Below are 24,757 nucleotides of genomic sequence, written 5' to 3'. Positions count from 1 at the left end.
CAGAAATGGATTGCGAGGATGCGTAGTAAAGCTCCTCTGTCACGGGGAGAGGCGTGGTTCATAGTTGTGTGCACACAGGTTTCCGAGGGAGATCCCCATCATAGGAGTCGGCAGTGCGGGATACCTGCCCTCAGGGCGCCCTCCCCACTCCCCTGTTCACACTGGGGCGTTCATGGCCCCTGCCATGGTGTTTGTCACAGCCCAACAGCAACAGCTGCTGGGCATCTCTCAGTATGGGTTGGGCTTGGTCTCTGGGTGTTTCTGAGAAGGCCTTGCTGTCTACAACATGGATGAGAATAAGTAATGGTATCATGATAAGCAGAAACTTAGCCCCTGCCCCTGTGAGTCTCTGGCAGAGATCTCTGTGTAGGGTTGTGCTGAGGGGTCTCTGTGGAGTCTCTGTATGGGTCTCCATCAGAGGTCTCTGTGTTGGGTCTCTGTGTGGGGTCTCCATCAGAGGAATGTGTGGGGGACCCTGGAGGACAACGTTGGGCTGGGAGTGGGACACGCGGCGGGGGGTGCCTTCTAGACTCCACCCTCCTTCTGGACACATCCCTTCCAGCCGGGGATGGGAGAAGCCCCACTTGAGGGCCTCCTGCCCCTCCGAGCTCTGGGGTAACCAAGATCAGGAACCAGGCCAGTCCTTTGGCCTCTGAGTCCCCACCAGTCCCCTGGGAGCCATCCTTGGGCCACACGTGTACTTAAAGGTCACAGACCATAACTCCGTCTGGGGCCCCCAGTCCTCAAGCTTATCAAATTGTGCAATAATTAACTTCTCTGCCTGAAGGCCTTGCTGCCTCTGGGCACCTGGCCGTCAGTGTGGGAGCTCAGATGGCTTCTGTACAACCCCCACCCCACTACCTCCAACCCCCCACCCTGGAATTGGCAGCTGGAGTAGGATGCAGACCCAGGGCCTCTAACTTCTTCCATCTTGGCCCGTCGGTGGCAGTGGGACACCAAGGGTCTTCAGTTGTCACATCAGGTATGGACACACTCTGTCACTTGGCCTCCTTCCTGGCGTCCCACCCTAAGTGCAGGGTCCCCCTGCCCACAGCCACACTCCCTCAATACCCCAAGAGGGGAAGGGGGTGCTGGTGGGCAGGCCCCTTCAGTGCCCTGGGCCTGGGCAGGCAGGTCCCTGGGGATCTCTGTGGCACCCCCCACACACACACCCTCAGCGCCGGGAGTGAGGCTCCTTGCGGCTCCGAGTGTGAGAAGAGGGGCTGAGGGAGCTAAGACGGGATTCCCTGGGGTGAGAAGGCTCCTGGGGTGGCCCTCCTCTACTCCCCGCAAGAGACTGCGAGGGGTGGGGCAGGATTTCTCGCCTCTGCCCTCAAGGCCTGCCTTGTGTCTCCCAACTGCAGGCCCCACTCTGACCTAGGATTCTGTCTTCCTGAAGCCTGAGCGGGATTTCTGCCTCAGCAAACCCTCCCTAAAGCCACATAAGCTCCACGTGGAGGGAAAGCAGGAGACGATGGGTAGAGCGAGGTCCCGGTCCGGGTCTTGTCCACCTTGTCGTGGAAACTGAAGGAGAAGGAGGAAGGGGGCGGGGGTGGACCCCGAGATAACCTGTCCTCCAAGGCCCCATTCATTCTGGAAGCCAAAGCAGGTCCTTGGGGAGAGCAGACCCTGATCCTTCCCTCCCATCACAGCAGGGCACACACAGAGGCTAGCACCACTCATGAGGGGAAAAAAAAAACAAAACATTTATTTTGGGGAAGCAAAGTAATTGTGGCACGGAGAAGATATTAGCCCATAGAAGATGTGCTAATGTGAGAAAAAAAAAGATTTTCTTTGCATCGTTTGTGTTTTTTCTTGGAGGAAATTTGTCCTGCCAGGAAAGGCATGAGAAGCACGCAGTGGCTGGCCAGGTGAAATGTCTCTTTGAAGGAGGCAGTGCCTGGGGCAGTGGGCCTGAAGGGTGCGGCCTGAAGGGCCCGGCACCAGGGACCGGTTCTGGCAGGGTCTGCTTGGGCACTCTGGCACCCTGGTGGGGAAGGGCCACCCAATCCACTCGGTCTTGTTGGCATAGTTGTGTCCCCTGGGGGTGCCCTGTGGACTGGCTGTCTCCCTCATCACTCTCCTCTGCTCTTGGTAAGAGAGAACCCTGTGGTAGGAGACATTGGGGTCTCCCGAAGCCTGGAGATCCTTTTTGCACCGGCCTACCTCCGGGACCCTGAGTCCCTGGTAAGGCAACATTTTCTCCTCTAGGATCCGCTCCACAGCCCTCACGACCACCTGAGCCTCGGCAGAAGCTCTCTCCATGGCTGACCTGCCCATGACTTGTCTCCGGCCCTGGGATGATGAAGGCTTGCCCTTTTGAAGGGAATTTTCCAGTCCTCTGCCTCTACTGGGAAAGAACCACTGGAACAAGTGCGTCATCCTTCTCCTGAAGTAGCTTTCCGGCGGCGCCTCTTCCTTCTTCAGCAAGATCTCACAGGCCTTGCTTCCCGAGGCCTCTCCTGACTCCTTGCTCTGGACTGGGTGTTTCACCTCACTGATCTGGAGGAGCTTCAGTTCGGACAGCTCTTTGGCAGGCGCTCTCAAGGGGGACCTCCTGGAGCTCTCTCTCTCCTTGGGGGTGATCCGTGACCTGCTCGGGCTCTTACATTGGTGCTGCAGTCCCAGGTGTCCTGGCTGCCTGTAGGGGCTCTGGCCATGGGATCTTTGGCCATGAAGCACCTGGGAAGTAGATGTGTCTTCACTGGACCCGCTCTGGAAGCCAGACAGAGATCCCTGAGAAGCCAAGATGTCGGCAGCGATGAACATGTTGGACTGACAGTCTTGAAGGAGACTCTCAGTCGCACAGTCTTGAAGGAGGACCCCAGTTTCACAGTCTTGGAGGAATATGGTGGGGGTGGGATCACAAGGCTGGTTCTCTGACTCCATCAACTTCCGGGGCTCTGATCTCCTGTGCCATGCCTCAAGGCATAGCTCTTCGGGGTCTCGGACGACCAACTTTGTATGTTGCAGGGGGCTGTCACTTTTCCCTGAAGACCCTGATCTTCTCCCCTTGCCACGGAGGCCTTGGTTGTTGGCCAGCACACGGGGTTCTAAGGTGACTCCCCAGGCAGGGGTCTCCTTGACCTCTCCCACCTCCCCGGGCTCTTTGGCACTCAAATCCTGGGGCTCTAAGTTGAGCTCTAGCACGGTCACATCCCGTGAGGCCTGACCCCCATTCACCCTCCTTGGCTCCTTTGTGGCCATTGCTGGACTTGGACTTGACTCCAAGTTGCTGTTCATAAGAGTCCTAGAGGGAGTTTCACTGTGCCAGATTCTACCCACAAAGCCGTATGTGGAGGTCCGAGAAGGTGGACTGGCCCCCTGTCCAGCCAGAGGACCACCCCCAGGTGAGGACCCTTCCAGAGCCTGCTGGATTTCCTCACACGTAGGCTGGGGAACACTGAGGGCCCCCCCCCAGGTGGGGTAAGACTCTTTCATCACCTCTCCTTGATAGGGCTGAGGAGGATTTCCCAAGAACTTGGTGCCTGAGCCGGCCTTGGATACGCAGGTTGCTGAGCGGGGTGGGAAGGACTGGGAGAGGAGGAAGCCCTTCTTCAACTTGAAGAGGTTTATAGTCTTGAGAACCTTGAGGGGGAGGCCCCACCGGTGCTTCACCCTGAGCCTTATGATATGTGCTTCTAGCATCCGCTGAGCATATGGACTGAGGATGGAAATATCATGGGAGGATTCCCAACACTTGGAAAGCACTGGCTTTCCAGGGTTCCCATGAGGGCTTGGCTTTCCGGGAAGGTCCGAGGCGTGGTGGGCAGCGAGCCTGGAAGGTTGAACATCCAAAGGCATCTGACCCTCTCTGAACTGCCCCAACTTCCTGAAATGGGCTCTCAGGTCCTTCTCTGGGCGCTTCTTTTCTGCGCTGCTTGTGGAGGGCTTCAAGTCTGTGTCTGACTCCTCACGATTTCTTCCTGGAGCCTTCTCTGGAGAGCCTGTTGCGCCCCTGTGTAGATCTTTCCAGATCCTCCCTGCACTGGAGCTTGAATCCTTGCCCAGTCTTTTTCCTGGCACAGTCGTTCCTGGGTACCTGGACCCAGTCTTCTGTGTGGCCTGGCAGCTTCCATCCGTAGACTCAGACTCAGATGTGGGACTGTGCCAGCTGTGTGCCTGGGGCACCTTCTGGAACTCTTGGTGAGGCTGTATGTTCAGGTGGACCCTGCAGGAAGGGTCCATTTCTTGCTTCATGAGCCTCTTCCAAAGGTGCCAGTCTGGTTGCTCACAGAGCTCAGAGTCGATCAATTCTCCAGGAAGGACAGAGACTGACCTGTGGCCCTCGGGGGCTTGGCCACCCTGGGGAAGGTCAGGAGGACCTTGGCTAAAGACTTCCTGAGATCTTTTCACCACAGGGGGTAACTTGCCCCTTTCTAGTTGCTTCTCCAGAAAGTGACATTCCAGGTTTTGAACAGCAGATGACATGTAAGACCATGTCTTCTGGGCTACAGGGCAAGACACCTCGCAGCTACCCATCTCCAGTGGTAGAGAAGAGGGTCCCACTGGGACAGAGGGTGCAAGGCTTGCCTGGGTCTGGGGCTCAGTTAGAGGTGGGAGCTGAGGCTGATCCAGAGGGAGGGGCTGAGGCTGAGTCAGAGGGAGGGGCTGGGGCAGGGGCTGGTCCAGAGGGAGGGGCTGGGGCTGAGTCAGAGGGTGGGGCTTGGGCTGAGTCAGAGGGAGGGCCTGGGGCAGGGGCTGATCCAGAGGGAGGGGCTGGGGCTGAGTTAGAGGGAGGGGCTGGGGCTGAGTCAGAGGGAGGGGCTGGGGCAGGGGCTGATCCAGAGGGAGGGGCTGGGGCAGGGGCTGAGTTAGAGGGAGGGGCTGGGGCTGAGCCAGAGGCAGGGTCTGGGGCTGAGTCAGAGGCAGGGCCTGGGGCTGAGCCAGAGGCAGGGGCAGGGACTGGGACAATCTCAGGGTCAAGGATTGGGGCCGGGCCAAAGGGTCAAGTAAGTCGTGGGTCAGGGAGAGGCGTGGAGCCACATTGCCCTGAATCTGGAGTGGCAAGGCATGAGAGAGCTCATTGAATATGACAGAGGGGAACTCCAGTGGGGGATCGGTCACCCTGACAGTGGCCATCAGGGACTCGCTGTGCAGAAAGGGGAGACCCCAGAAGAGCTGGAGGCATTTCTGCTCCAAATTGTCCCTTGGAATCTTGGGACGTGGGGGCTTGTCAGGACTGAGCAGCTGTTTTGCTTTGCCACTCATGCTCCAGAAGGACGGGCAGCCCATGGTGTCCTGCCCATCACCTGGGGACTTGAACGTTCTCCCGAAAGAGGTCAGCTGGTATTTTGACCTTTCTTTCTTTTCCTTCTCCCTCCAAAACTTCAGTTCTTTTCTCTTGGCAGTGAGTATCTCCAGAAGCTTCTGGACATCCGGGTTGATGGAAGGGGGAATGCTAGTCTCTTCCTGTCTGTGTGTGGGGTCTCCCCAGAACAAGGCCTCTGGTGGGCCATGGGACAGAGGCGCTTGATGGGACTCCAAGCATGTTGAGGTGGACAGGTTCCAGGCATTGGCAGGCGCCTGCCACCAGGACAGGGCCGAAATGGGGCAGCGTGAGCGGCCCAGGCCCAAGATGGCTGGGACAGGAGAAGCTGACCTGTCAGCTGGCCAAGGTGTGTGTGGAGCCGGACTCTGTGGGATGGGGCATGGTGGGGGTGCCCTTGAGTCACACTGAGGGAGAGTCAAAGGAGAGTCCGGCTGCTCTGGGGCCAAGGAGGCTTTCAGAGGCCCAGGAGAGGCCTCCGAAGGAGGGAGACATGGCGGGGAAGGGGGAAGAGCAAGTGGCTGGTGTGAAAAGCCATCCGGGGGGAGGAAAGGCTCCGCTAGCCAGGAAGTACTCAGGGAGGAGTGTGAAGCAACAGAAATTGAGGTCATTGGTCCCGCTGGCAGGGTGGAGGCCAGAGGCCGAGGGGACCCCGTCAGTGGAGTTAGGGCAGGTGATGGGGCCACGGTGGGATCAGCATCTTCCACAAGCTCCCTGCATGGCTGATGGGCTCCAGCTGGCACCCCTCGGCGCACCTGCCCAGGGGCTGCTTGATGTAAGAAGCGGTGAAAGCCCCCCTGGTCAGAGAGCCTCACCAGGCAGCTGTGAGAGACAGGAGGTGCGAGCTGCTGCTGTAGCAGTTGGGGCTGGGAGCGGTCCCCAGAGCCCTCCACGCCCCACACCCACATCACAATGCTCCTGCTGTCCCTCAGCCTGGGGCTTTGGTCACAGTCTGTCCCCACTGCTCCGCCCAGCCCCCCTGAACAGCCCCAGAGGCTGTTCCCTGCAGCCCAGGGGTCACACCATAGACTCGGGGAGGCCCACCCAGGGGAGAAGGGGGCAGATTCTTTACCTTTGCAGGAGGGAGAACAGGTCTTGAAACTCTTTGAGATAATCCAGAAATTTTCTGAAACCTGAAAACAGGAGACTGGGTCACAGCAGAAGGCGGGGTCCAGGGATCTTATGGGAGGCTGGGTACAATGTCTCTTTAGGGGAGACCTTTGGGGGATTGGACTCGGGAGCCCCAAACAGCACTGTTCAAGGCCACATGCCCTCATGGTGGTTACAGGATTCATGATGGGGATCACTTTGTCTTCTAAAGTGCTTCCTTGTTCATGACTTTGCTGGGGGAGGAAGGACCACTTAGCCTCCAGAAGAATCTAAGCAGAGTTGAACAGCTTGTCCACAGTGGGAGCGGGAGGTCCCACCCCCAGTCCAGGCCCTGGGGCCCCTGGTGAGTGATACCCATTTCCAGCCCCTCAGGGCTTTGTTCTGGTGCAGAATCTGGGAAGCCTCTGGGTTCACTCTCCCTCCTCAGAGTCCCCAACCCCCACCCAGGGCTCTGTTTCCTGAGGGATGGGCTCAGGCCCTGGTGCCCTGGAGACAATGGGACTGGGCCTTCAGAGCGGGGGCCACAGTGTTACTGGGGTATGCAGGGGTGAGTGGCGGACACTCACCTTTCAGGGTCTGATGTTTCTTGCTTCTGTTGCTCCTTCTCTGTGGCTCCACTTGGTACTGAGATAAGAGAACACGGGGAGGCTGGGACCCTCACCCCAGCAGCAGATGACCCAGTGCTCAGGGGCCTGACCTCCGCTAGAGAGGCAGCTCTTAACCTCCGGTCCTTGGCCACTGGTCACTGTGTTTGGGATGCTGTCCTGGACCCCTCCACCACCCCTGGACTCCGGCCCGAGATCTTCAGGGCCCTCTAACCCTTGCCTGGTCTGGCTTGTTCTGGATGGATGGTGGTCTACTCTCTCCTGAGAATACCCATTCTATTCTTTCCCCTTTAAGGAGTCTCTCCAGTGACTTGGAAACGTGGAAAGAATAATAGAAAAGATGATAGAATTACACTCTGCTGGGTCTGGGCTGAGGGTTCCTTACCTTCCTGCTCTTCCTGTGTCTCTTGCCTGGTGGTGAGGATGGATCAGGCTGGAAATAGGAAAGTAAGAAGACGAAGAGCCCCAGTCCACATACGAAGGCAAGGATGGCATTAACTGCCCAGAATGTGGGACTGGAGCTCAGCCAACCATCAGTAAGGAATTCCTGAGGGAAGAGATAATTCTCCATCTCTTCCCTCTGAAAAGCATTAGCGTCCGATCGCACTGCTGCCTTCAGGTAACTGAGCCCTGAGAGTTAGTGACCGATCGCACTGCTGCCCTCAGGCAACTGAGCCCTGGGTGTGTACTTGCAGACACAAGCCCCATGCCCACATCACAGTGCTGTGGTTTGGTCACAAAGCGCCCTTGAGGGCAGGTAAGGGACACAAGTAGCCGGGCCACATCCCCGTCCACCACTAGCCCTGTAGCTTTGTCATCCCTCCACCCTCCCAGGCCTGACATTCCTACCCACTCACTGTGCTAGAGACAGACCTTTGTCAATTTGCCTTTCATCCTGCGTGGAGCTCAGAGAATACCTGTTCCCCTTGAGATCTCCAGTTGTGCTCCATCAGTTTCATAGCTTTTAAAAATATGGAGTTGTCCTTGGAATTTTGGTTACTTCCCAGGAGCTTTTTGTCCTCTGTCTGCAGCTCCAGTCTCCCCACATATGTTCCTGCCTTGCATCACCCTAGGAAAAATGAAACTCAGATTTCTTTTGTGCTGCTTTAGCCGTGTGCAATTTGAAAACTTCTTAAGATGTTTTATTTCAATTATCTTCACTAACTTCAGCTAGAGGGACTTAGAAAATTAATGACTATTCAAAATTTACAGGGCTAAGGAAGTACAAAACAAATTAAAATAGTTAAACCTCCCAGGTATGTTTCTCAGTCCTTTCTAGCGTTTTTCCCTCTGAGATGAGCAGAGAGTAAACCCCAGAAACACTTTCACAACATTCTGTAGAGGCACACATGTACATGCTCACGCACATTCCTTAACAAATTCAGCATTTTCAAATCTTGGAATCAAGTTTCCGTTTTGTTTTGTTTTTGCTTTTTTTCAGTTCAAAGATTTCCTTTAGTAATTCTTGTAATTTTGTGTATCTGAGAATATCTTTATTTTGCCTTCATTTTTGAAAGACAAATTTGCTAGGTATGGAATTCTGGGTTGATAACTTTTTTAAAAGATTATTTGAGAGAGAGAGAGAATGTGTGCATGTGTACACAAGCAGGGGGAGGAGCTGAGGGAGAGGCTAGGAGACCCCTCACTGAGCAGGGCACCTGACATGGGGCTTGATCCCCGGACCCTGAAATCATGACCTGAGCTGAAATGAAGAGTCAGATGCCCAACAGAATGAGCCACCCAGGCACCTGGACAAGTTTTTCTCTTTCAGCTTTTTGACTAGTGTCATTTCAGGGCCTTTCCCCCACTGGTTCTGATTGGAAGTCAATGGTTAATCTAATGCAGTCCTCTGTATATGAAGGGACTTTTTGTCTTGCAATTTCAAAATTTCTCCTTTGTTTTTCCATGGTCTGACTGTGATATATCTAAGAGCAGATCTGCTTGTTTTTATTTTACTACAGGTCAATATTGACTCTATAATTAAGGATTTCCATCAAAGTTGATAAGATTTCAGCCATTATTTCTATAAATATTCTGTCTTCCTCCCCATTTCTCCTTTCTTTCTGAGAACACTCTTTTAAGTAGGTATAAGTCCACATTTCTGCCAGGCTTGCAGTGAACTGCTACCCGAGAGCTCAAGTTTCTCAACATTCACGTTGCTGTCTAGAAAGTAGCTTGGGTTCTGAGAATGTCTTGGGTATGGAGTGTTTTGCTGACACGGTGGAAAGCTGCCTGTGTGATCATGTCATGCCTGTGCCCATGGGCTCTAACTGTGGTGGGGCTGTGAGTTAGAGCCATCGCTTTTGAAAGTGCTTCACCATGACCTGGGCCAGGCTGAAGAGAGCAGGCCTTTTGAAAGAGTATTCTGCTGCTAGAGCTAGAGAAACCCCGCCATTTTGTAGTAATAGAAAACGGGGACCAACCCAGTTCCGTCGAGTGGAAGGTATGTGCTCTGCAGTATCATGCTCAAGTTACAGTGAACTACAGTGAAACATTGTAAGTGTAAATTATGTAGACATGCTACTGAGGAAGAGATAAAAGCGACTTGCAGAAAAATTGTGCAGGATTGTTGCATTTGTTCTAGTTTCAAAACTATACAAAATCAAATACAATTTAGCGATGCGTTTACTTTGGTAAAAATATAAAGTAAACACAGAGAATAGTGAACAGGACTGATGGACAGGGGGAGGGATGTACAGACGACTCCAAAGATGTGGATGATACCGCATTTCTTAGAATGGTTGGAATGTGTATGGTTTTCTTTTCCTTATTCCTTACATCTTCTATGTAATTCATAATTGTCAGCTTGTAGCTTTTAAACACTAAGATACACTATAATGTAAACAACCCCTTTGGAAATAAAATTAGACCTAGCAAAAATAAAATGGCCAACAGGAAGGGAGGAGAAAAACAAAGATGCTTTGTGCCCTGCAGGGGTCTTTGTTGCCAAGACCTTAAAGATCCCAGTGTGACTTTCAGTTTTGAAACCTCCCCACTGCCCTGTTTATGACAAGCTGAATCCAACTAAGATCACTTTCTGATGGTTCCCAAACCTAAAAGAACAAAATGCAGGCTTTTAATTCTTAGTGGATGGTACTTGCTTCCTCCTGGCTGGAGATTTTCAGCAGTAAATGAAGCTATTGGGCTGTGGCTGTTAGCAGGCTGCATTCTGACTGTGCTAGGCAGCAGGACCTGGGTCTGGCTGGCCCATCACCCAGGCTCGTGGAGCAAGGTGACCGTGACTCGACAGAAAACAGATCAGACGAGGCCTCACACTTGTGGATGGATTTTATTAAAGCAAAGAAGAGGAGGGAAAATGTGTTTGAATATAGGCCAGGAACATTCAGGCTAACAAGCCCTGAGCTTGCCAAGTGATGGAGAAAAAGGAGCTCTTCATAAATAAAACATGGGGAAAAGTAAACACTTGAGATATATAGCAGCTTTTGGAGAAATTTAGATGGGGCTTTCATGTTTGGAACATTTTGCTTGTTTAGTTATAAACACTGATCTACATATTTATGTGTAATGTGTATCTTTTTGTAAGAAAAGCAGTGTTTTCATGTATTTACGCTGGACAGACATCTGAAGTGCACTATTACATGCCTCGTAATGACACTGATGCTCACAGAGATGGATTCCACTCCTGTTTTCCTCTTCCTGGTGCTTCATCTGATACATAATAAAATCTCCAATGATAGAACACAGGGTGTACCACTCTGCCTTTTCTGTGATGAATGCCAAGGTTTGAGAAATGTTTTACCTGGGGGTGCTCACTCAACAGCCCAGGTTGTAGCACTGAGCACATCTGGCCTCTGTGTCATTTCTTCAAATCGGGGAAGGTCAGGTGAGGACCTGCCCAAACTCTGGGCCAGAGAGACACAAGTCCCAGATTACAGAACATTCCCTGAAATAGACAAGAACTTCCAAATGGTTCTGCATTTCTCCCAGGCTTATGGTGAAACCTTCTTAATATTTATGTTAGTATCTAGAGAAGGAGTTTAGCTTCCAATATAAATATTTTTGTAAATAAAGCAAGTGCAGTGAGACCTGAAGGATTTTTTTGGTCCCTTTCACTGCACAGAGGATGTTTCTGCTGCATATGCTCTCTAGCCTTTTAGCTTTCTAGGATTAGTGAAGTTGCAACCACTTTGCCTCCTACCTGAGTCTTCCATCGACAGAGCGAACTGCACACATTGGAGGATATGATAATGTGTTCCGATCATCAGATTGGCTAAGCTAAAAAATGCTGGGGAAGGAGCAGGATCACAGGTGCTCTCATATGTGCTGATGGGGTGCGAGTGGTGTCATCCACTCCAGAATATTCCAGGAGGAGCTATTGAATTTTAAAAATGGGTTTACGTGCATGTTCTCAGAGCACTGAAAAGTATGGCGCACAGAAAAGGAAACCATCAACATGATGAAGACAACCTACCAAATTATCCCAGGATCAGAGCGGGATATGCACAAAAGTTTCAACAATTTGGGTTATTGCCATCTTTAATTGACAAGGAAGTGACAGTCCCTCCCTAGATATGATGTTGGGAGATTTTTTTTAAAGATTTTATTTATTCAATTGAGTGAGACAGAGAGACAGACAGAGAGTACAAACAGGGGGACAAGCAGAGGGGGAGGGAGAAGCAGACTTCCCACTGAGCTGGGATGCCGACACAGGCTGGATCCCAGGATCTGAAGATCAGACAGAGGCAGACACTTAACCATCTGAGCCCTGACCCCCAATTAGGAAATTTTTATGAAATGGTACTAATTAGCTTCTTGGATCCTCAAAAGACCAAGGAAGATGAAGTGAATCTGAAGCAGGCTGTACTAGGACATTGGATCTTGCTGAATGTCAAGTTGGTAATGTCAAGTTTATAAGACCTGTTCTGTTACACAAAGGCACTTGTAGATTCTGATTCTGCCATTTACAAGAAAACAAATGATGCATGGCTCTTCCTTGACAGTGAGATAGTCATTGGTATTTGTAGGGGGCAGGAGCAGGAAGTCGCCAGGGCTCCTCTCTCTGCCAATGTTACACTCCATTACAGCAAGTTTCCTTTAAAATGCACGTCTGTGGGCCAACTGGACTCGGACTAACTCCCTGGCCCCAGCGACCCCAGCTATAGTCACTTGCCCGACTGGCTGGTTACGTGTGTTTCCACCTGTGCCATTGGTTACATGAAAGTATGGGAATGCTGTGTGGTCACGCTTTGTGGATCATAGGGGTGCTCGTCCTTCTCTGGAGAACACAGAACGCAGAGCATGAGTTTCCCCAGGTCTGGTGTGGAAATGGATAAATCTGTGCTGTGGCTACATTCCCTCTACCCCTTTTTAAAAATAGCCAATGTGAGCCAGAAAGGGACTGAAACTAGTTCCTAATACAGTTTCACTTAAAAAATTATTTTGAGTAAATGTGTGCTCTCTGAAGCTCCTAGAGGTTCTTGCAGCTTTATTCAACAGCATAAACCCATGGGTCACCCCCAGTTTTCTCACGAAGCTAAGTGCTGACTGTCCCTTCAGGTGGTACATAACATCCAAAATGGAAAATAGTATTTAAACTCTTCAAAGATTATTGCTTTAATTAAAATGTACAATTTACTTAACAATTCTTAGCTCTGGCCCTCTCTCTAATAGTCCCAGGAAGATAAGCCGTAGTCCATGGCATGGCCCCTGAGTCATGTCCATAAGTAGACAGCACCCCCCAGACACCATCACAGTCAGCCAACATCAGTCAGTCAATTTTCAGCCAAATTGACAAGAAATCCTGAAGCACCAGAAATTGCCTTACCAACGCATTCTCTGATGCCAGGTTCATTGCTCCTGCCTGTTTCCATGTTCATGCTCTATGTAACAGCATTCATTCCATACCTGTGCCATAAATATTCAGAAGAAAGTGTTTATGAGAAGATGTCCTTGGAAATACTTTCCAAGGGAACATTTTTTTTTAAAGATTTTATTTATTTATTTGACAGACCGAGATCACAAGTAGGCAGAGAGGCAGGCAGAGAGAGAGAGGAAGGGAAGCAGGCTCCCTGCCGAGCAGGGAGCCCGATGCGGGGCTCGATCCCAGGACCCTGAGATCACGACCTGAGCTGAAGGCAGAGGCTTAACCCACTGAGCCACCCAGGCGCCCCTAAGGGAACATTTTTTAAAGTCGACAGATTCTCCCCCCCACCCCCCGAAGTTTGGCATGTTTTGGAGGATGGGTTGTTCTCCACTTTCTTCATTATTGTTTTGAAATCAGATGTCATGATGACTCACTGGCCTTTCACTTTGTTTAGCTCTGCAGCCTTTCTTATCATTCTTTAAAAAAAAAAAGATTAATTTATTTACTTGGGAGAGAGTGATATAAAGCACAACAGGGGGGCACCTGGGTGGCTCAGTGGGTTAAGCCGCTGCCTTCGGCTCAGGTCATGATCCCAGGTCCTGGGTTCCAGCCCCACATCCGGCTTTCTGCTCAGCAGGGAGCCTGCTTCCTCCTCTCTCTCTGCCTGCCTCTCTGCTTACTTGTGATTTCTCTCTGTCAAATAAATAAATAAAATCTTTAAAAAAAAAAACACAACAGGGGGGAGGAGCAGAGAGAGAGAGAGAGAGAGAATCTCTAGCTGACTCCCTGCTAAGTGTTGATTAACCAAGCTAACCCTGAGATCCTGACCTGAGCTGAAATCAGGAGTCAGGCCCTTAACCCACTGAGCCATCCAGGTTGAGTATAAGCCAGCCACGGGTGTTTCTTTGTTACGCATCTCCACCCTGCTCAATCTGACCCACTTCTTATGCTGTTCAGGGAGCTAGTCAGATCTCCCAATCTGTCCAGGGAACAGCTGACCCTGGAACCATGCACCCTGGACCCGGTGTGAATTCCCAGGTGAGTCGCCTGGCTCCGAGCTTCCTAACCAGGCTCTTCTCCGTGAGAGGATATTGCACTAGCTTGGGGGTGAGAGTCATTCTTAAGAATCACAATTGTGGCTGACACTGCTGTTCTTTATGCTCAGGCTCAGGCTGAGTGTGTGACAGATGGTCTATCAGCAGTTCTCTGAAGGAAAGAAAACCACGCCTGAGTTCTTCAGTGGGTAGCTCTCTGCCAGAGGATCAAGCCCAGACTGGCCTGCTTAGAGTTTGGAGAAACCCAGCATCCTGGCTCCATTGCCTCCAGGAGAAGCAAATCCCATGCTCATGTTTTGTTGATATCTGGTTATATGTCCCTTCTTAGTTGCAGTTGTGTATGTTTCCTATTTGATTAATTTTATTCTTATGATCACTTAGCCTACTACTCCATGCAGTTACTGGATTTTCATTTTGTTTTTTGTTTTTTTTCTGGGTTTTGTTATATAGCCTAGTCCTTTTCTATACTTTCTTTGAAGGTGCTTGTTGGGAATTTACTAGAAATTTCTGTTAGAATTTTTATAATTAATAACCAAGGCACATGCCAATAATTTCTGTGTAAATATGATGCCCATCTTCCATTCTTTATTCATCATTTTCTTAATTACAAATGTGAAGTACTTTCTGTAGTAGGGTTCTAGAATGTGTATGTGTGTTTACTGAGAGAGAAAAAGAGAGATTTATTTTAAAGAATTTGCTGACTGTGAAAGTTGGCATGTTTGAATTCTGCAGATTGGTGGCAGACCAAGCTGATGTGGCAATTTGAGTCTGATCCCTGCCTGGAGGCAGAACTCCTTCACACTTGGGGACCTCAATCTTTTCTTTTAAGACCTTCAACTGATTAGATGAGGCCCACACACGTTATGGAGCATAATCTGCTTTTTTCAAAATTTAAGTGAAAATCACATATAGAAAAATACCTCTGCAGTTACATCCAGACAGGTTTTTGATCAACTATCTGGTTCCTCTGGCCTACACAAGTTGTTACATAGAATTAACCATCACAAATATGCATCGTATGTTCTCTGATGAGGGACCAAGAGAAGGAAGAAAACAGATGGATCAACAGAAAAATACTCATAACAAAATAAGGAAGAAATACTCATAAGAATTAGAGTCCTGGAATGCCTGGGTGGCTGAGTTGGTTAAGCTTCTGATTCTCGGTTTTGGCCCAGGTCATGCATGATGTCAGTGTCGTGAGATTGAGCACCACATGGGGCTCTGTGATCAGCATGGAATCGCTGGAGATTCTCTCTCCCTCTGCCTCTGTCCCACCCACCACTTGCACTCTGAACAAAGAAACAAATGAACAAAATCTTATGAAAAAAAGAATTAGAGTCCTTATTTCTGTAGCTGGTCACATGGTATTCTGGTATTCTACCTGCTACTTTGGCTGCTCGTTCTACATTACATTTGCTGTGAACAAGCACCTCAGCTGGTCATGATTCTTTATCTGGTGGAGTGACCCAACCCTTCATTCCTGAGTTTTCTGGACTACCAGTAGTTCTGCCTGGATTGGGCAGCTATCGTTTTTCATACCAGGGCTTGCTGGTTCAAAGGAATCTCTATACTACAGACATGCCCTCCATTTCCTCCACGGTGGATTAACAGTCTCATTTTTCTGTGTAGTGGATCATTAAACACCTTATCTCTCATCATGTCATCTGTGAAGAGATAAGGATTTGGGCAGAAAGCTCCTATGAATTGGCTGGAAAACACCCGGCAAACACGCTTCATGTGCTGCAAGTCTGCAGCGCCGCCCCCTGGGCCTGGCCTGGGATCCCGAGTTACACCGGCTTGAACCCTGTGAGAAAGCCCTCAGTGGGTCAGGAGCTGGTGAGGCCACCGCCTCCTGCTACTCAGCCTCCTGGGGCACCCTCCCCGGTGCAGGCAGATGGGACCTGGGCCCTCACCCTCACTTAGATGTTCAGCCTTCCTTTTCCAGGGTCCTGTCCATCGAGCCCTCCAGTTGAGGAACCTTGAGTCACAGCCCATGGGTCCACATGTCAACCAGGAGGAAATGGTTCCTTTCAGAGCTGCGGAATACCCTCAGAAACTTTCATGTCCCCACTGAGGCCATCCCCAGCCATCAGCACCACACTGGGCCAAAGAGTCGGAGGCTGACGCCCGGCCACACTCCGTCCCTCAACTGTGCTCCTGGAAAGCTCCCCAGTGCAGGGGCCCACGGGTGGGCAGCGTGTTCTCGGCATGCTTTCCAGATGGCCACGACATGCACTGAGCGAGAAAGGGCTCTAGGCCACGAGAGACAGTGCGGTTTGAATAGTCACCCAACGCCGGCCAATTCTCATGAGCTCTCTTCCTAAATCGATATTGATATCGATTTGGGCAGGATGCTTATGAGAATTGGCTGGAAAACCTGTGGCGAATTCACTTCATGCACCACATGTCTGCAGGGCCACCCCCTGGGCCTGGCACAGGATCCTGAGTTGTCCCGGCTCGAACCCTGCCAGTAAGCCCACAGTGTGTCAGGCACAGGCAAGGCCACTGCCTCCTGCTACTCAGCCTCCTGAGGTACCCTTGGTGGCGCTGGTAGATGGGGCCTGCCATGCCCCTAGGCCAGGGCACTGACCCTCACCTGGTTTATCAGTCTTCCTTCTCCAGAGTCCTGTTCCTCGAGACCTCCAGTTGGGAAACCCTGAGTCACATCCAGTGAATCCACCAGCCACCAAGAGGAAACAGTGCCTTTCAGAGCTGCGCAAAATCCCTCAGCGCACGAGAAACCTTCACGCCCGCACTGAGGCCATCCCCAACCGTCAACACCAAACCGGGAGGAAAAGTTGGAGGCTGATGCCTGGCCCCAAACCCTCCCTTAACTCTACTCCTAGAAAGCGCCCCTGGGCGGGGGCCCTCGGGTGGGCAGGGTCATCTCAGCGCGTTTTCCGGATGGCTGCGACATGCACCATGCGAGAAATCGCTCTAGGCCACGGGGGACAGTGCGGTCCCAATTGCTGCCCAACACCGGCCAATTCTCATGAGCTTTCTACTCAAATCAATGGGGGACAGAGCAGTCCAAAGGGTCCAGAAAGCTCTTTGGACTGCCCTGTCCTCCGTGGCCTAGAGTGCTTTCTCGCTCGGTGCATGTCTCGGCCATTGGGAAAATGCACCGAGACAACGCGGCCCACCTGGGAGCCCTGGCACAGTGAAGCTTTCCCAGAGCAGAGCTGTTGGAGGGGTTTTGGCCGGGTGTCAGCCTCCAACTTTTCAGCCTGCTGTGGCGCCGTAGTTTGGGGATAGCCTCAGTGGGGGCATGAAGGTTTCTCTCACTCCGAGGGTTTTCTGCAGCTCTGAAAGGTACCATTTCTGGTTCGGTGGCAGGTGGACTCATGGCGTTCCCCAATTGGAGGGCTCAAGGGACAGGACCCTGGAAAAGGAAGACTGAAAAACCAGGTGAGGGTTCAGGCCTGGGCCTAGGGGCATGGCAGGCCCCATCTGCCAGCACCAGGGAGGGGACCCCTGGAGGCCTAGGAGCAGGAGGCCTTGGCCTCACCTGCACCTGACTCACAGAGGGCTTTCTGGCAGGGTTCGAGCCAGGACAACTCGGGATCCTGGGCCAGGCAGACATGCGTCACATGAAGCGAGTTTGCCGGGGGTTTTCCAGCCAATTCTCAGGAGTTTTCTGCCCAGATTGATATCGATTTCGGCAGAAAACTCGTGAGAATTGGTCGGCGTTGGGCAGCCCTTCGGACTGCCCTGTCCCCTGTGGCCTAGAGCGCTTTCTTGCTCAGGGCATGTCTCAGCCATCTGGAAAACATGCGGAGATGACAGGGCCCACCCAGGGGCCCCAGCGCAGAGGAGCTTTCCCGGAGGAGAGTTGAGAGAGGGGTTGTGGCCGGGCGTCAGCCTCCGACTTTTGACCCGCCGTGGCGCCAGAGTTTGGATATGGCCCTGTTGGGTCACAAAGGTTTCTCTCGCTCTGAGGCTTTTCCGTAGCTCTGAAAGGCATCGTTTCTGCCTGGGTGGCAGGTGGACTTGTGGGGTGACTCAGGGTTCCCCAATTGGAGAGCTTGAGGGACAGGACCCTGGAAAATGATTCACCTTTCTCCGTATCTTCTCCAACACTTGTTGTTTCCTGTGCTGTTAATTTTGGCCATTCTAACTGGTGTAAGGTGGTATCTCAAAGTGGTTTTGATTTGAATCTCCCTGATGGTAATGATGATGAACATTTTTTCATGTGCCTGTTAGCCATTTGTATGTCTTCTTTGGAGAAGTGTCTGTTCCTGTCAACTGCTCATTTTTTGATGAGATTATCTGCTTTTTGGTGTTGAGTTTGAGGAGTTCTTAATAGATCTTGGATAACAGCCCTTTGTCTGTACTGTCATTTGCAAATATCTTCTCCCATTCCGTGGGTTACCTCTTTGTTTTATTGACTGTTTCCTTTGCTGTGCAGAAGCTTTTGATCTTGATGAAGTCCCAAAAGTTCATTTTTGCTTTTGTTTCCTTTGCCTTTGGAGACATGTCTTGAAAGAAGTTGCTGTGGATGATGTCGAAGAGCTTACTGCCTATGTTCTCCTCTAGGATTTTGATAGATTCCTGCCTCATGTTGAGGTCTTTTATCCATTTTGAGTTTATCTTTGTGTATGGTGTAAGAGGATGGTCAAGCTTCATTCTTCTATATAGAGCTGTCCAATTTCCCCAGTACCATTTATTGAAGAGACTGTCTTTTTTCCACTGGATATTTTTTTCTGTTTTGTCGAAGATTATTTGATGATAGAGTTTTACGTCCATATCTGGGCTCTCTCCTCTGTTCCACTGGTCTATGTGTCTGTTTTTGTGCCAGTACCATGCTGTCTTGGTGATCACAGCTTTGTAGTAAAGCTTGAAATCAGGCAACATAATGCTCCTGGTTTTGTTTTTCTTTTTGAACATTTCCTTAGCAATTTGGGATCTTTTCTGGTTCCATACAAATTTTGGGATTGTTTGTTTCAGCACTTTGAACAATGCTGGTGGAATTTTGACAGGGATGGAATTGAAAGTTCCATGGAACCGGGATGGAATTGAAAGCTCTTGCAGTACAGACACTTTAACAATGTTTATTCTTCTGTTCCGCAAGCATGGAATACTTTTCCGACTTTTTGTGTCTTTTTCAATTTCTTTCATGAGTATTCTTTAGTTCCTCAAGTACAGATGCTTTACCTCTTTGGTTAGGTTTATTCCAAGGTATTTTGTGGTTCTTGGTGCTATAGTAAATGGAATCAATTCTCTAATTTCCCTTTCTGTATTTTCATGGTTAGTGAATAAGAAAGCAAGTTATTTCTGTGCATTGATTTTGTATCTTGCCACATTACTGAATTGTTATATGAGTTCTAGTAGTTTGGGGGTGGAGTCTTTTGGGTATAAAGTATCACATCATCTGCAGAGAGAGAGAGTTTGACTTCTTTCCCAAATTGAGTGTTTTATTTCTTTGTGCTGTCTCTTGTTTCTAGGACTTCTAGCACTATGTTGAACAGGAGTGTTGAGAGTGAACATCCTTGGCGTGTTCCTGATCTCAAAGGGAAGGCTGTCAGGTTTTTCCCATTGAGGATGATATTTGCTGTGGGTTTTGCATAGATAGATTTGATGAAGTTGAGGAATGTTCCCTCTGTCTCTATACTTTGAAGCATTTTAATCAGGAACAAATGCTGTATTTTGTCAAATTCTTTTTCTGCATCAGTTGAGAGGACCATGTGGTTCTCTCTTACTGATTTTTTCTGTCACGTTGACTGATTAGCGAATATTGAACCACCCTTAAATCCCAGAGATCAAACCCACCTGGTCATGGCGGATAATCCTTTTAATGTACTATTGGATACTATTAGCTAGGATCTTGTTGAGAATCTTGGTGTCCATATTCATCAGGATATTGGTCTGAAATTCTTCTTGTTCATGGGATCTTTGCCTAGTTTGAGGACCAGGTTAATGCTGGCTTCATAGAGATGGGAAGTTTTCATTCTCTTTCTATTTATCTCTTTTCCTATTATTTTTCTTCTGTTTTCTGTTTATCTAAAGAACCACTTAAGCCTTGGCATGGGGTCATCATGTGAAAGTTCCTACAAATGCTAGTATGGCAAATTTTTAACTCAGGTTGACTGTATTTCCCCAATGGCCAGTCTTACAGGTAATGCCCAGAAGTCAAGACAAGGATTGTGAGTAATGAGCATCCACTTGGACCCAGGCACCAGGCAGGAACTGTAGGAGTCATTTCTTTCTACATCCCACTTAGCAGTACCCATTACATACTCCAATTTAGGGACGAGGTCTGTAGCTTCAGAGCCCTGCTTGGGGTCACCCAGCGACAAAGAGGCTGAGCAGGGGCTAGAACTGCTGTCTCTCTGCCATTGGACTCTGTGTTCCATCCACAACTCACTCCTGGAGCTCAGAGGTGCAGAAAGTTCCACAGGCCTGGAGACCTCACTGAATCCAAGGGGTAGTCGTGCCACCTCTGACTGGGGCTTGTCCCGGGTCTGTTGTCTGATGATACTGTGGCTTGGCACTAAGGACTCTCCCAGTACCAGCCAGCCTTTGTCTGGGTAGGAGGAGGTTTCTCCCTGGGTACAAAGGTTCATGTAACCTCAGAGTTGAGAAGTCTCTTCTGAAGCATCTGGATGCAACCTTCTTGTGAGGTCAGGCCCACAACGCTGGAAGCCCTGGGTTCAAATCCTGTCTGTCACTCAATGTGGAGCATGAAAGAGGCAGTTTCTTAAAACCTTGGTTTCCTTCTTCATCAAACAGAGACAGCATTTCTACCTTCCTCATGGAATTGTTAGGGGGATTGACTGACATGATTCATTCTCTCAAAAGATACTCAGTAATCCTTAGCTTTGCCTGTTAAAATTAGCCCACTGGGAGCACATTGCTGTCATGGGCTCTGGGCTTCTGCCTTACTGTGTCCCTTCAGCCTGCCAATCCAGGCTCCCCTGACTCAGTTGTCCTTCCAGAAAGCCTTCATCCCCTCCAGTATGGGATCCCACAACACTGGGGCTCATCCATCAGACCCAGGCCAGCCCTGGGACCAGATGTCACCGAGAGCTTGTGTCCAGAACATGGACAATCCTCATTGTGGAGACTGGCAGGCAGGAGCCCCCTCAGCTGTCACCTGTTTTTGGAACACATATTGGTGCCTTGTGATGGGGCTCTTTCCCCCCAAAGCAGGGAAATGAGCTGCCCTCAGTTCTATCATGACTGTCCCACTTTTCCCCCACCATGTAATCATTGGTACATAGCATCTTGGGCCTCCTTGGATGCCTGGGTCCCAGAGCCTTTTTGTAGTTGGAAGTGAAAGTATTTTATGGGCATCATTTTGATTTTTATTGGACCTATTAGTAGGATGAAGCCTGGCCACTCCCTGCAAGCCAACACAAAGCCTGTGCCATGGACCAATATGGCAGTGCCCAGCCCATGGCAGCCTTTCCCCTAGTGCTCAGAGCTCTCCTTTCTCACTGAGTCCCACTCACTGGTGTTTCTCTCTCTTCCTGGAGAGAGAGCCCCAAATGTCCTCTCTCAAGATGTACTGTCTGTGCCTGGTTAGCTCCATGTTATGGCAGAGAAGACAGGAATTACTGACGATGGCCTCTATTACAGCGTCAGATCAAGTGGACTCCCCTTTACCCGACTTTGTGGGAGGAAAGGGGTCTCAGCAGGAAGCTGAGGGATGCCAAGTTTGGGGTTGGAAGGGTCAGGGGGTCATAGCTAGAGGATCCTGAGGGGTGTTGACGAGCTGTGTCTAGTGCCAAAGCCCCCGGTTGAGGCTCTGTCCATCCTGCAGCTTCCATGAGCAGCCAGTGTGTTTTGTAAAGGCCTCTCTTGCTCACCCAAGTTCAAGTGGTTCTTGCTGTTGCCACTAAAACTACAACTGGATGAACACTTGTCTGTAACCCACTGACATGAACTGTCCTTAGAGGTTCCTCCCTGAGAGGATGGGGTTCAGCCAGGAAGGACAGGGATCAAGCTGAGAGGAGTGGCCTGGCCTGCACCCCTCTGCTGGCCTGGAGCAGGGTCTGGTTGCTCTAGTTAGAATCTGAGTTATGAAGCACGGGGGGCTGGAGTGGCTGGAGTGTGTCACCAGACAGGACATGGGTGAGGTGTGTTCCAGGACACAAGGCAAGGAAGCTTGTGGGAGAGGACAGTTGAGGAGCATCGTGTGCAGGCTCTTCCATGCTCTATGGTCACTACCAATACCCCGATGGCATCACTGGTGGCTTGTCCTCCTCATGATTTCAGTTCTCATCTATAGAACCCAGGATCCTTCCTTTCCAAAGCAATGCTTCTCTTTAATAAAGAGGGCATAGAGGAGCCAGCAGCCAGTCCCCCCAAAATGTGGTTAACGTGTGTTCCAGTATTGGTGTTTATAGGAATAATTCCTAAAGAAACAGAGATTTATAGCACAGGCATGCTTATCACTTACATTATGAGAGTCAAATAATTGGAAATGGCCTAGTTATTCAATGATGGGGTCTGCTGAGTGCTGTCACTGAGAATGCCCAAGGGGACAGCAGCAACAGTGCCTGTCCACTGTGGGGACATACAGTAGAACAAGAGCTCAGCCCTGGAAGCTTCCCTGACCCACTCTGCCACACACACACACACACACACACACCCGCTACCCTTACAGGGAAAGGCAGGGAAGAAGGACACTGTGTTATGGGCAATTATTTCTTGGTAGAAGGAATGTGCTTTCTTTTTTTCATATTTAAATCATTATTTACTAAATAGTCTGTATAAAACTTAAAGAACTTTTTACCTTATTACCTAACTTATTAGCAATAAATGAGAATATTTAAGATACAATTTTAAAATTTTGTAATATGCCCATTAGAATAGTTTAAATGTAGACTATCCAGGAAAATGAAAGAATTGAAAGGTGTCTCATGGACCCAGACATTTCTCTTGTGCTTTCTGCTTTTCAAGGCATCCTTGTAAAAGGGAACCCTATCACAGATAATGAAAATAGTTCATTTGGGGGCTTCCTGTGATCTTTGTTCTTTCAGGAACATTCCTATGTAATAAAATGTTATTTGTATAAAAAATTTTAAAAATGTGAATCACTCTTATGATCTGCAGACAGACACAGATGCCCATATTGTAGGATTCCGGGCACATGAAAAACCAAGACGAGGTAAAGTACCAGAGACAGAGAGAAGAGCAGTGGTTTCAGGGACTGGGGTGAGGGAATGAGCAGTGAGTGATTAGTAGCACAGGTGTCTCTGTGATAGAAATGTTGTAGAAGTAAATGGTTGTGCTAAACTCTGGATGTACCGAATGAGACCTTGATATACCATTGAAAAAGATCTGAGTAAAATTTTATGTAAACTCAAATTGTAATTTATTTAATGAAAAAAATCTATTAAGGCATTACACAGTTGTGTATGAAACACAAATATTATAAAGAAGGCAATGACAGGGGAGGGGGAGGCATTGTTTGGGGCTGCAGCCTACACCACCTAATGCTCAGGGTCTAAGGCTGGTTGCTCCACTGAAGCAGGTGGTGGTTTATGCTCTTCAGGAACCCCAGGAACAGGGGCAGGACCCTGCTGGACCTCCAGGTCAGGCAAAGGGGTTGATGGCTCTTCCATCTCAGGAGAGTGAATTAGAGCCCTGACTACCACCTGCACTGGCCCCAACAGGGCAAGTGGTGTCGCTGCTTTTCCTGATGGAGGAGCCACAGCAGCAGGGACGGGGTGGGCCAGCTCAGGCTCCAAAGATGCAGCAGGTGCCACAGCAGGTTCTGGGACGAGTTCCTGGATCAGGACCTTGCTCCGGGGCTGGTGCTGTAGCTTCAAGAAGAGATAGTATCATCAGCATGACCGACTTCCCTTTTGCCTTATAATAATAAAAGAAACTTTTCCCACCACTCAGTGTGGTCTGCGTTCAAGACCCAATTCCTGGAAGGTCTCCCCAACTGAAGCCCATGGGAACAGGGATCTGAGACTACTCACTCCACTCGGCCCAACCTGTGGCCCACACTGTCTCCTTCTCAGGCTCACATGAGCCACCCCCAGTCCTCCTCACCCCCAGGCTCTAGCTCTGTGGGCTCAAGCTGTTGCAGCTGTGAGAGCAGAAGCTGACCATGGCACTCCAGGTCTGAGCCTGGCATATTAAGCCCCAGGAATGCCAGCAGCATATTCAGGCTGGGTCATTCTGGGGGCTGGAAAAAATCGCCAAGATATTGTTCTAGCCATGTGCTCAAGATGGAATAGAGTGCCCTAGGGACAGACAGCTAGGCAGAGAAGTCAGAGGACAGGGCACCCATCCTAACCAATATCCCAGGGAACCCCTGGGGGAAACTGGGCCCCTGGGTTTCCAGTTCCTGTCAGAGTCCAGTCCTAGTCCTGGTCCACCTGTGATCTGGCAGTCCTGCCTGAGACAGGCCTGGTCACAGACAGCAGGCTGCCAAACAGGCACTGTGAATGGGAGTCCTTGATTAATGGTGTGACCATTTCTGTCCTTATCAGGGGATCTGGACACACTCCTCAGTCTGTCTCCTTGCCCACTTGCCACTTGAATTCAACTGCATGTGGCGAGGAGGGGTGGTGTCTGGCGTCCTCATTACCCTCACTGCACATGCCACTGCCCTGTGAAGATCCAACCAAGGAGGGAACTAAGGGACTCTGTCTGTAGCCAGGCCTTCCCAAGACCCTCCATTGCCTCAAACGTTACCTCCTGTACGCATGTGCTGCCTTATTCACTAGGTGCCATGAGTGGGTCTCCTTCCACTGACACTAATATCCCACAGAGTGTGGGATGTCTGCTCCCTTAGCTCTCACTGGGTCTCCTGAGAACCATCCGAGAACCCAGTGTCCAGGTTCCGACAGAATGCTGTGTGATGGTTCCTAAATCCTTAGTTCAGGGTCCCGGAATTGGGGTAGAGATAGGGCCAGGAGAGGGCAGGGATGGAGAA

General features: G+C 50.1%; 1 protein-coding gene across 3 annotated transcripts; it reads right to left on the bottom strand.

Annotated features, from left to right (window-relative positions):
• Positions 1 to 1,508: 1,508 nt before the first annotated feature.
• LOC125084683 (spermatogenesis-associated protein 31E1-like) lies at positions 1,509 to 7,767 on the bottom strand. 3 transcript variants are annotated; one of them, XM_047702353.1, is made up of 5 exons: positions 7,370 to 7,767; positions 6,946 to 7,003; positions 6,342 to 6,402; positions 4,876 to 6,091; positions 1,509 to 4,767 (listed from the first exon to the last, which is right to left on the bottom strand). In XM_047702353.1, exons 1-5 carry the CDS (start codon positions 7,553 to 7,555, stop codon positions 1,768 to 1,770), a joined length of 4,521 nt encoding a protein of 1,506 aa, XP_047558309.1. In that variant the 5' UTR covers positions 7,556 to 7,767; the 3' UTR covers positions 1,509 to 1,767. The 3 variants fall into 3 exon arrangements, with proteins under 3 accessions (XP_047558309.1, XP_047558307.1, XP_047558308.1); XM_047702351.1 differs by lacking the exons at positions 6,946 to 7,003; positions 7,370 to 7,767 and having other exon boundaries at positions 4,876 to 6,578; XM_047702352.1 differs by lacking the exons at positions 6,946 to 7,003; positions 7,370 to 7,767 and having other exon boundaries at positions 1,510 to 4,611; positions 4,876 to 6,578.
• Positions 7,768 to 24,757: the final 16,990 nt, after the last annotated feature.

Source organism: Lutra lutra, chromosome 14 (genome assembly GCF_902655055.1).
Source record: "Lutra lutra chromosome 14, mLutLut1.2, whole genome shotgun sequence".
Lineage (NCBI taxonomy): Eukaryota > Metazoa > Chordata > Mammalia > Carnivora > Mustelidae > Lutra > Lutra lutra.
Note: the sequence above shows the minus strand (reverse complement) of the source record. Positions and strands in the feature narration are given on the sequence as shown.